The 10,737-nt window shown below is 56.6% G+C and overlaps 5 protein-coding genes across 7 annotated transcripts; 3 read left to right on the forward strand and 2 right to left on the reverse strand.

Moving 5' to 3' along the window:
• Positions 1–1,675: 1,675 nt before the first annotated feature.
• JDV02_008509 (uncharacterized protein) lies at positions 1,676–2,579 on the forward strand (the record flags this gene model as incomplete). The annotated part of the gene is made up of 2 exons (XM_047990116.1): positions 1,676–2,225; positions 2,290–2,579. The coding sequence occupies 2 exons, from the start codon at positions 1,676–1,678 to the stop codon at positions 2,577–2,579; spliced, it is 840 nt and encodes a 279-aa protein (XP_047846122.1).
• A 185-nt stretch (positions 2,580–2,764) lies between these two features.
• JDV02_008510 (uncharacterized protein) lies at positions 2,765–4,340 on the forward strand (the record flags this gene model as incomplete). Its single annotated transcript, XM_047990117.1, has 1 exon — positions 2,765–4,340. One exon carries the CDS (start codon positions 2,765–2,767, stop codon positions 4,247–4,249), a length of 1,485 nt encoding a protein of 494 aa, XP_047846123.1. The 3' UTR covers positions 4,250–4,340.
• A 283-nt stretch (positions 4,341–4,623) lies between these two features.
• Positions 4,624–4,936, reverse strand: JDV02_008511 (uncharacterized protein; the record flags this gene model as incomplete). The annotated part of the gene is made up of 3 exons (XM_047990118.1): positions 4,624–4,670; positions 4,728–4,844; positions 4,924–4,936. 3 exons carry the CDS (start codon positions 4,934–4,936, stop codon positions 4,624–4,626), a joined length of 177 nt encoding a protein of 58 aa, XP_047846124.1.
• A 362-nt stretch (positions 4,937–5,298) lies between these two features.
• On the forward strand, positions 5,299–8,755 carry ALT1 (Alanine transaminase). Of its 3 annotated transcripts, XM_047990121.1 has the most exons (3): positions 5,299–5,748; positions 6,759–7,286; positions 7,385–8,755. In XM_047990121.1, exons 1-3 carry the CDS (start codon positions 5,505–5,507, stop codon positions 8,434–8,436), a joined length of 1,824 nt encoding a protein of 607 aa, XP_047846127.1. In that variant the 5' UTR covers positions 5,299–5,504; the 3' UTR covers positions 8,437–8,755. The 3 variants fall into 3 exon arrangements, with proteins under 3 accessions (XP_047846127.1, XP_047846125.1, XP_047846126.1); XM_047990119.1 differs by lacking the exon at positions 5,299–5,748 and having other exon boundaries at positions 6,196–7,286; XM_047990120.1 differs by lacking the exon at positions 5,299–5,748 and having other exon boundaries at positions 7,265–8,755.
• RPN7 (proteasome regulatory particle subunit) lies at positions 8,473–10,520 on the reverse strand. The gene is made up of 3 exons (XM_047990122.1): positions 9,954–10,520; positions 9,097–9,905; positions 8,473–9,032 (listed from the first exon to the last, which is right to left on the reverse strand). Exons 1-3 carry the CDS (start codon positions 10,410–10,412, stop codon positions 8,834–8,836), a joined length of 1,467 nt encoding a protein of 488 aa, XP_047846128.1. The 5' UTR covers positions 10,413–10,520; the 3' UTR covers positions 8,473–8,833.
• Positions 10,521–10,737: the final 217 nt, after the last annotated feature.

A 10,737-nucleotide genomic window follows, 5' to 3' on the forward strand; every position in this document is an offset into this window, starting at 1 on the left:
TTCCTGATATGAGGCCCGATGACGATGGAGTTGCTGCCATGGTGTCACCAAGCTTCAATGTCAAGATCAGCCTCCGGCAGCGCGACCAAGTAAACATGCGATGAACGTGCCACGCCATCTTCAACATCATGGTTTGCCTCAAGATCTCCGGCTTAAAATCATGCATAGGCCTCTTGAATAGAAGCATTTGAGTTTCTGCGTCTGCGTTGAGATTCTGGATGCTTGCCTTGCTGCTCCTTCCTTGGCTGCGCTTTCCCTCCCGCCCAATTGGGCAGTGCTCCTTCCCAGGCCAGCGCTGCACAACCGAACATCACGGACGACATAATAAATTTCCCGCCTCCTGTCCATCCTCAATTCCCGCCCGTTCATCTCCCTTTGCGACGATAAGCAACTTCTTACTGAACACCTTGCACCACGACGCGACGAGACTCGAGAGCTGAGGCCAACAACACATCGCCAGGCTTCCGAGAGGAAAGACCTCTTCCTCGCCCACCTCTACATGTCCTTGTCCTGAGCCTCAATTACCATGACGCCTTCTCCTGGTCGTCAACCAAAGAGCTCTTCTCCGATTAGCGTGAGGAGCAGTGACACATGCGAGTTGCAGGTCGACCAGCACCACTTCACCAGATTGAGATCATCAGTGCCCGACTCTCAACAACACATCAGCAAGCACCCCGACGACGTCCCCGCCAGAAAGTTTTCGGCCGCAAAGGAAGAAATTTCCGAGGATGTCCTGGGTGCAGGTTTTTCCTTTGGTCCCAAACAACCCCCCAGACCCGGTCAGTTTTCAGAGAGACCACTCGGACGTATTTCCATCGCCAAGGAAAATAAGCCAAATGGCAAACCAGGCACACGACATGCGACCGTCTCTCCTGGCTCAAAAGGGCCGATGCCCATCATGCAGGCGACTAATCGACCGGAGCCTCTAGACCTTCCTGAGATCTCTCTTGCAGTTGAGAGATCCCCATCAGACTCAAATTCGAGACGAAGGCCCGACTTGGCGTTGTCCTCGCCTAATGCCGATAAGTCAAAAACACAATTCCAGAACCCAGATCCAGAAATCCCGTCTCGACAGCCGTCAATCGCGCATACAACGCATTCACCTACAGAGGAACTCGCTAGATTGAATCGACTACCATCGCAGATCCCGGAGACTCAACAGTTTGAACTGCCAGCCATGCCAGGCACCGTGGAGCAAGAGTGGTCGAGCTGCCAACAAGCAAAACCTTCTTCTTTCATGAACAATATACTGACGACAACCCCGAGCGATGTCCGAGCTGCCGGTTCGAAGGCATTGGAAAGACTTCATGGCTCACCACAAACTTCACAGACAACCAACATTGACTACCCAGGTCGTTCCCCAGGAGGGAGGAAGGGAGGCAACGATGGTATACCCCAATCGGTCTACTTTCACGCCCCAAATCTCCCGCATCCAAAAGTCGATGACTTCCACAATCGAGGGGCTCCTTCAAGTATTTGTGGCGACCTCGAGGGGCCTGTTCATCGAAGCCCTCATGAGCGAAGGCGAGCTGTCGCAAGTCGTCCCGTTCCAAGTCGTGGCGTTCATGAGCACAACCGGACGGCGCGAAATCGACCGCAATCTCGCACGAGTAATATATCAAGGAAGCGAGGCACGATTCAGAAATCTCGCCGTACGAGTGATGGTGACCGAAAAATGATGGCCATGCACCAAGTCGCCCAATATTGGAATGAGTGCATGCAGATAGCGGACGAAGAGCAAGACTATGCGAGTTCAAAGATTGAGTCGCTGCAAGACACTCTCCATCGCCACCAATTGACGCTCGCTGAAACTCAATCTCGACTCGATGAGAAGACAGGCAAATTGCGACATTTCGAGGCCTGTTACCAGCAGCTTCAGAAAGAGAGCGGCAGAACGGTGGAATGCAACAAGCAACTTGAAGGGGAGATTATATCGCTGCAGGCTCATATCACTGAATCAAAGGGCCGAGTGGCCGATTTTGAAGAGAAAACGCGACGATATCGAGACAAGATCAACGAAGCAATCACCGAGCAACAGAATCTCTGGCAGCGATCGAAAACGTTCCACGCAAAATCAATGACAGAGCTGGAGAAGGATCATCAGCATCGCATCACAGACTCGAAGAAGGTTGAGAAGGCTCTTGAGAACAGCCGCCAGAAGCGCGAGGAAATGAGAGCATGCTTGGCGGAACTCAGAACTAGCATGGGCCAGGAACTTCAGGCGAGTAAGTCAATTGAAAGAAGCGTCACCCGCCTCAGTCTTGCGCTTGAGCTCACCATCGTCGATAGAGGACAAAGCAATTCTTGACTTACAATGCAAGCTAATGGAGCAAGAGAAGCGGCTCCGATGTGAGAATGATCTTGCGTCGACGGTCACTCGGCAGCTAGAAGCGCAGAAAAGCACACAAATGACCGTCACCGCCCTGGAAAGCAAAGTCGACTCCCTCTTAGCGACTTCGCGGGAAGCAAAGAGGGAGCTGGACGGCGATGTTGCGTACATAGGGGAGGTGTACGAAAGGTACATCACCACGCTCTGCGGTGTGTTTCATACTAACACCGATGCAGAATTGAAGCCTTAGTCCAGCGTCTTGAGGCCTGTGAGGTAAACACTTTACCTGTCGCGATCAAGAAAACGGCACGAACAATGGAGAGGAGAATTGAATCTCAGTAAGTTGTTGACTATGCTGTTGTCTGACGCTCGCACTGAATCACTCTCAGTGTGAATGGGGCTCTAAATACGGCTTCCGAAGCCCACGACGCCGCAATGACGACAATCCATGGGGCTATCAGTGGTTTGCAAATGAATCTCAACAACATCAGCCAAGAGATGAATTCGCGAAACAAAACATTCGAAGATGCTCAGGTCAGCAATGGCAAAGCTCAAGAACAGCTTCGCAAGCGCCTGGACACCTCGCAGAGCGACCTGGTCACAATGCGTCAACAGATAGAGAACCTCATCAATGAATGGATCAAGCAGTCCCAATCCAATAACAACCCTTCTGGATCCGAGATGAACATAAAGAACGAGTTCAACGAGCGCGGTGACACGATAAACCTCCTGGAACGAGAATTCCATGCATTCGCGGAGACAGCGTCATCGAATATGGCAGCCCTTGCTGAAAAAGCTTTCAACAACGAGAAAAATGCGCACGCCGAGATACGAGACGCAATCACGTCATTCAAACGATCTCTAGAGAAGGGTTTCAAGGTAGCCCAGGATGAGTCGGAAAAATGCCTCCGCCACACCCAAACCGCCATGGCAGCTTTCGGTGGTCAATTGCGTGCTGTCAGTGACCAGGTAGAGGCCAGGTTCTGCGCATCGGAAGACAAAACCGCCAACAGCACTTCGCAATTAGCGGGACACGAGCTCACACCCTCACTTCAGGAAAGAATCCGCGATCTTGAAGGCCAACTTAGGGCGGCTGCCTCATTGCGCGAGCGGTGGCAGCATGACATCCGGAAAGTTGATATGCTGAAATCTCAACTGAGAAGTATTGAAGACCGGGTCCCTCAAGTTCAGGACGTGGGCATCACTGTGGAACGAATTGCTGAAGTAAATCGACTCCTTCACTCTACAGCACGATACTTGGCCGAGGAGAGACTCTGGGTTCAGAAGCACCGTGACCACGTCGATGCTCATAGCAATACCGGAACAGCAGTCCAAGTGGTTGACCAGCCGAGCCAAATGACATCGGATTCTGGAGACGGCTCATTGATACCAAATATCGGAACTAGTCTCATTCTGGGCGATGTGCCTTGTCTCGAAGTCCCTCTCACTCGCAAGGTCCCTATGGAACACAGCAGCGTTGCCAGACCAATCGCCCTTGCGGCCCCATCCGTTGAACAGGAGCAGATACGACGCCGCGAAGGGGCTAAGCCACGACCCATCTTGAAGGTATCGTCGTCACAGGAGTCAAGTGAACTGGGCGCATATCGGGGTGTAGAAATTGTATGTAGACGCGACGGGCGCGTTAGCTTCGGAGAGACAGGTACCCCATCAACCGCCACCGAGGAAGTGGTCCGAGGCATCCGCAGAGGGCTTCTTTCGGCCGAATCCGTCGACTCTGTTTGCTCTCTTCCCACCGTCGCCACTTTCGAAAGAGATCACTCCATGTTGGACAAACGTTGTGTCACCAAAACTGGCAATAAGCATGGCTTGGACGGGCCCGAGGAAATACCAGGCTTGACCAAGAAATTGAAGGTCGTGTCGGACCTGACCACGCCTGATATCGACGCTTCTCTCACCTGACTCATGAGGGGAAAGGGGGACACTGGCGCGAACTGGATGTGGTGAGCTGCACACAGATGCGCAGAAGGGTCCGAGACATATCACGGAGGGATCTGTAGCTATTCTTGCTCAATTTGCTACCCAATCTGAAAAGACATTTTGGCAACAAATATGCTGAGCAGCGTGCCAGATATTGCCCTAGTCATTTTGGCGGGTGGAGGCTCCGTGCCTCGGTGCGCCAGCGTCATGCAAAGCTCCCAAACTCCAGGTATGCCCAAAATACTGATGTACATAAAATGTTACACGCGCATGCGCAACGTCGCATGGTTTGCGACTATCTCGGGCATAAATATGCGCGGTCGTCGCTGTCAAGATCCAAGGATAGCAGACGTGCCTCACTTGGACCTCTTCTTCGTCTCGAGGAACAGCACCTTCTTGCGGACTGTGTCGAAGTCGGTCAGTGTTGGCCATCAGGCTATGAGGCGAGGTTTGAGCGTACCAATCGGGTCGTACTTCAGCATACCCATCATCGGTGATGTCCGAGGGCGCTTGAAGGTGTAGAAGAAGCCGGTCATGGCCATGGAGATCAGACGGACGTTGATCAGGCGAGCCTTGGCTGTGCGCACCCATTACGTTAGTCAAGTGCTCTACTACGTGTCTGAGACTCGCCGCGTCGGGAAGAGGAAGCAGCTCACCTTTCTTGGCCATGGCTGCGGTCGGGGGAGCCTTGCGGGCGGTCGTCGGGTCAGAGGGGGGAGCTTCAATGTCGTCGATGCGTCCCGTCGGCGCTTTGGCAAAATTTCGGGGACGGACGGGACGCGGCGAACTGGTCGGGGAAAGGTGGCGCCGGCAGCCGAAGTGGGCGCTGGCGGAGGGAACCGACAGGGGTGGCGGCCTGGAGCCGATAACGGGCTGGCAGGGGGGGCGCTGTGGCTTCAGCGGCCAACAACAGGCTGTCGGTGAGGCAATTCATCAAGGTGAGCGAGCTCCAATATGACCAGGCCGGGCGAAGCTGGGCGCCCAAGATTCTCTCGTGATCAGGATCCTTGGAGCTTTCAGGATATTGGTAGATATCTTTGACATGATCTTGAGGCAAGGATGCGACGCAGTCAGTGCGAATAATGCGCCAGGATCCAAGCGGTAAGCCGGTGGCCCAGCAGTGAGGTTTCAGTGCCCTGTAATTATCGTAGCCCGCCAATTCCCTCTTTGTTGGAGGTACCTAGTAGTACCCAGGTAAGGTACCTAGTAGGTACTATAAGGTATAGTAGTTGACCTAATGAGCCGCAGAGGGTCACAGAGCTTGCCCCAACGGCGGCTGCGCGCCTTCTCACCACAAAACGTCGCTGACGACCAACTCCTTCCGCTGGCCTTTGCGCGGGGTCATAACAGCGCATCCGACGACGCTTCATTTGTTCGACTCGCCTTCGCCGGTCGTTTTGCCCCTGTCGCAATGAGGTTCACGACGAGGACCAGGCCGCTGGCCACCAAACTGGCGGAAAGAACAGGGCTGACCGGTCAAGGTGAGAGAGACGTGTTGCTTGTCGCACCTTTTCATCTCGCAACATCGCATTGCCCGCAAAACCTGGTGAGCAAGCTTTTGGGCAGGCCGGGGCGTTCGCCCGGAACCAAGCACGACAGGCTTTGACGTCGCACGATAGCCGTCGGAGACGAGGGGTCACGCGTCAAGTCAACTACCCATACACAAGCGACTTGTCGCTTGGGCTTCCCTGATCGATGACGATGATACCCTTTGCTGCTACTGCTGCTGCTGCTGCTGCTGCTGCTGCTCCTCCTCGCGGGCGGCCCCGGTCTCGGATGCACCCGAACCTATGCGTGAGAGACAGCACGGCGAGCGGTGCGCCGCGCATTGCCGCCCCTACCCAGCCCAGCGGCTGCTACGTAGGTACTAGGCCTAGGTCGCCCCCCTCCCATCCTCGGAACTCCACGTTTCGGGGGACCAGAGGACGCTGCGAGTGCGGCAGGGGCGGTCGCCCGACAAGCATGCACGGCGTGGCATGTCACTGAGGCGACTCGACTCATCGTCGCCGACTCGGAACTGCACGACGCCTGTCCAGAAACGATGACCCCTCCCTGATACACCCAATAAACCCTCCCCTTTCTCGCTTTCGTCCCCTTGTTGTTGGCGCGCCCTTCAGATCCCTACCCCGACGAGGTGCCTTGCCTTACAAGGCTTCTGGAAGCACTAGCCCCCCGGTCTCGCGCGCCCGCCGTGCCGGCGTGGATTCTGTTGTGTAAGAGGCCGCGAGTTCAGACCAACCTGCGGCGCCGCCCTGTTCCTGCTCTTCCCGCACGGCATCCTTGTGGCTTGTCTCCGGTGCCCAATTCTCGCTTGTATTACAAAACCATTGCTACCCCTTCTATTCTTTGCCTCGTCATACCTCTTTCGAGACACTGTTTTTCATTTTGAAGTTTATTTTATTTTCTTTCTCCTTGGCCTCTCAACCGGGAAACGAACACTGGACCTTTCTGGCTGACTCGAACGCTCGGGACTATTCTTTTACTCAAGAAGCCGTCCGAGTTTGCCCTCGACGCCTTTCCGCTCTGGCAAACGTCCCTGCCCCGCCAAAAATTACTCGACCCCTCCAACGCCCGCAGCAGCGCCAGTTTCACCAACCGCAGCACCACCAGCAACACCGCTTCGCGTCCACCATGAGACTCACCGCGGACAACATCAACCCCAATGTGCGGCGGGCCGAGTACGCGGTGCGTGGGGAGCTCGCCGTAAAGTCAGAGGACTACCGCGCCCGCTTGAGCAAGGGCGACGCGAGCCTCCCCTTCGAGCAGGTCATCTCGGCCAACATCGGCAACCCGCAGCAGCTCGACCAGAAGCCCATCACCTTCTTCCGCCAGGTCACCAGCCTGCTCGAGAACCCGGAGCTACTCAAGAACGAGGATGTTTTGATCAATGGCCTCGGCTACAAGACCGACGTCATCGAGCGCGCCAAGTGGCTGCTCAAGCAGGTCGGCTCCGTGGGCGCCTACAGCGCCAGCACTGGAGTGACAGCCATCAAGGAGAGCATTGCCAAGTTCCTCGAACGTGGGTTCCCTCCCTCCCCCTCCTCCCCCCATCTCCCCTCAATATAGGTCCCGGGGGGGTTGCTTGTCCCGCGCATCTCTGACCAATGCCATGCACAGGCCGCGATGGATTCCCCGCCGACCCTGCCCACATCTATCTCTCCGCCGGCGCCTCCTCGGGAGTCAACACCCTGCTCAACGTCATGTGCGTCGACAAGTCTACCGGCATTCTAATCCCCATCCCTCAATACCCCCTTTATACCGCCACTCTCGCGCTCCTCAACGCCACCTGCGTCCCCTACAACCTCGACGAGTCCAAGGCCTGGGGCACCGACCTCGACACCATCAAGAAGTCGTACGAGAAGGCCACGGCCGAGGGCATTGACGTCCGCTGCATCGTCATCATCAACCCCGGCAACCCCACCGGCGCCTCTCTGTCCGAGGACGATGTCCGCGCCGTCATCGACTTCGCTAACCAGAAGAACCTGGTCATCATGGCCGACGAGGTGTACCAGACCAACGTCTTCGTGGGCAAGTTCCACAGCGTCAAGGGCGTCCTGCGCCAGATGCAAAAGGAGAACCCGGGCAAGTACGACTCGATGGAGCTTGCCTCCCTCCACAGCATCTCCAAGGGCATGGTCGGCGAGTGCGGTCACCGTGGCGGCTACTTTGAGCTCGTCGGCTTCGACCCCGAGGTCGAGGCCAACGTCTACAAATATGTCTCCATCATGCTGTGCGCTCCCGTCATCAGCCAGTGCCTCGTCGAGCTCATGGTCAACCCTCCCAAGCAGGGCGAGCCCTCATACGAGCTGTACAACAAGGAGTACACGGGAATCCACGAGGGCCTCCGCGAGCGCGCCACCGCTCTGCACAAGGCCTTCTGCCAGATGGAGGGCGTCGAGTGCGCAGAGCCCCAGGGCGCCATGTACCTCTTCCCCACCATCCGCCTCCCCAAGAAGGCCGTCGACGCGGCCGCCGCCGAGGGCCGTCAGCCCGACGAGCTCTACGCCCACCAGCTCCTCGATGCCACCGGCATCTGCGTCATCCCGGGATCGGGCTTCGGACAGGCCGATGGCACCCTGCATTTCCGCACGACGTTCCTGGCGCCCGGCACGGAGTGGGTGGGCAGCATCGTCAAGTTCCACCAAGAATTCATGGACAAGTACAGGTAAACCTAAACCTATACCCATCAATTAGGCGAAGGGAGGGCTAGACCATGACATTGTTTTGGACCGCGCGCGCTTTCAGCATAGAAAATGGATTATGCCTCGCTTGGAAAGGGACGCCACCCAGGCCAGCAAGGCCAGTCAGTGGGTCAACGGTAGACAAATGAATCCTAAAGCCGTAGAGACATCAGAGTTCATGCACCTTTTTTGATCGCCATGGGCCTTCCATAGTGCTATGTCATGTGTTCCTACTCTCGGCGTTCCATTGCGCCGCCAAGGAAACACCTTCCTCTAAGTACCTCATATAGTACAACCAGTAATGGCACACGAGTCCGCGCGATTTATCCCGCGCGTGTCTGCACTTCCCTAGTTCCCGCCCATGCCCAGCGACTCTCCCGCCAATCTATGCACGCTCACTGCCCCTCAGCCGCACGGCCTGGCCATACTTTTGCAGCTTCGTGATTAGCTGGTCACCCTGGCGGACAACATCCTGGTACTGCTTGTTCTTGTCATCAGGTCGGTTCGTCTCGATGACGCCCTTGCCGGAGACGCGGTCAATTGTGCAGGGGATGCGGCCGGCGGCAATGAAGCGAGCGAGGTCACTAAAAACGCATGTCAGGTTCACACGTTCAGACAAATCGTAGTGCGCAATGCAGTGTGACTTACCGGTCGAGGAAGTCGACGGTGACGCCAAAGTCGTTGGCCATGCTCTCGAGCCCCACAACGCGGTAGCTCTGCAGCAGCTGCTGGTACGCCCGCAGGCGCATCTCGCGGATGAACCAGTTCTTGTGCTCGTGGAGGTAGCGGTCCTGGTTAAGGAACTGCTCCTCGACATCGGCCAAAGACCTGAAGAAGGTCTTGTAGTTGCCGTTGTAGAGGCTGCTGACCAGCAGGGCGAGAGGGCTGAAGTCAATGGCCATTTCGGCCTCGGGCTGCTCTGTGCTGGAGCCTAAGGTTGTCAGGTTGACGGCCTTGGAGGTGGCGGCCTGGGGCGCCTGGTCGCCGGTAGTATCATCGGCGCCAGGGCCGGCACTCAGCGCGCCGCTGAGGGCCAAAAGCTTGTCTTCACCATCTCCCATGATTGCCTTGATCTCCGGTGCGTCAACGACCTTGGACTTAAAGTCGACCCGCTTCAAAGACACGGAGCCGGCGAGCACCGAGTATACAACGAGGCTCGAGTAGGTGCAGAGTTCGTAGCTGGTAAATGTGGAGAGGGAGTCGAGCAGGAGTGGTGCGGCGAGGTTGTAGGAGCGGACGGTGATGAGGTGGAGGCCCTCGTAGGCCTTGAGGCGATTGCGACGATCCCAGTCACCTCCCGACTCGACGAGCGTCTTTGCCCGCTCGACGTGCTTCTTGACAAGAGGCTTGTCGCCATAGAAGAGGCCCATGCGTATTATGGCCAGGACGAGGTCAATCTTGGTGCCTAAGATGCCCGTCTTCTCGTAGACGCTCTCGTATGCCGCAATCGCCTTGTCCTATGACTTGTCAGTATCTCCATCATTTGAGTCCACGGAATGCCGTACCTTGTCGCCCACGCGTGCCCAAAACTCCGCCCGCTTCCCCTTGGCCGCCATGATTTCAGTGTCACCGGCCTGCTCAACGGCCTCGTCTTCTTCTTTTTGAAACTGTTCCAGCTCCTTGTCGTTGTCCTCCTTCAGCTTTGCATAGAGCGCCTCGTCCCAGGGCAAGCTGATGCTGGTGTTGGACGTCTTGGTGGCCACCATGCCGACCAGGCTGGATTTCCTACTCAGAGGCTTGCCCGGACCCGACGCACCGCCCTCGCCGAACGTGTTGAGAATGCCGTCAATAGGGTGCGCAAGGTACCTGTAGAACGGCGCCATCTTGTCCTCGGCGATGGCATCTTGGAGGGTCTTGACGGCAGCCTGCTGGGCCGTCCGGGTTGCGTAGGCATTGCTGAGGGTGAAGACGTGCTGCGAGAGAGGCAGCAGGGGCCACTTGGCGTATTGAGGGTCGGATCCCATCGTGACGACGTCCAATCTGCGGCTGGTTCGGCTGCGGGGGAACGGCGACTGCGTCGATGTGTGCGATGGGAGGGTTCGTGCAAGGGCGGTGGTTGTGGATGTGGTGGATGGAGGACAGAGGTGATGACGAGAAAGCTGGAGGGAGCTCGCTGGTTCGCAGCCACTGGCTGGCCGCCAAGGTGGAGCTGCTTGACTGGGTCCGAGCAAGGCTGCCACAACACGCGGCAGTTGCACATATGGCCTACCCTATACATTGCCGAGTATCACTTATTTGTGCTTCGATGGCACCCGTCTAGTTGCCATGACGAGACATTTGCAGGGCTTT

This window comes from Purpureocillium takamizusanense, chromosome 8, assembly GCF_022605165.1.
Source record: "Purpureocillium takamizusanense chromosome 8, complete sequence".
NCBI classification, from domain to species: domain Eukaryota; kingdom Fungi; phylum Ascomycota; class Sordariomycetes; order Hypocreales; family Ophiocordycipitaceae; genus Purpureocillium; species Purpureocillium takamizusanense.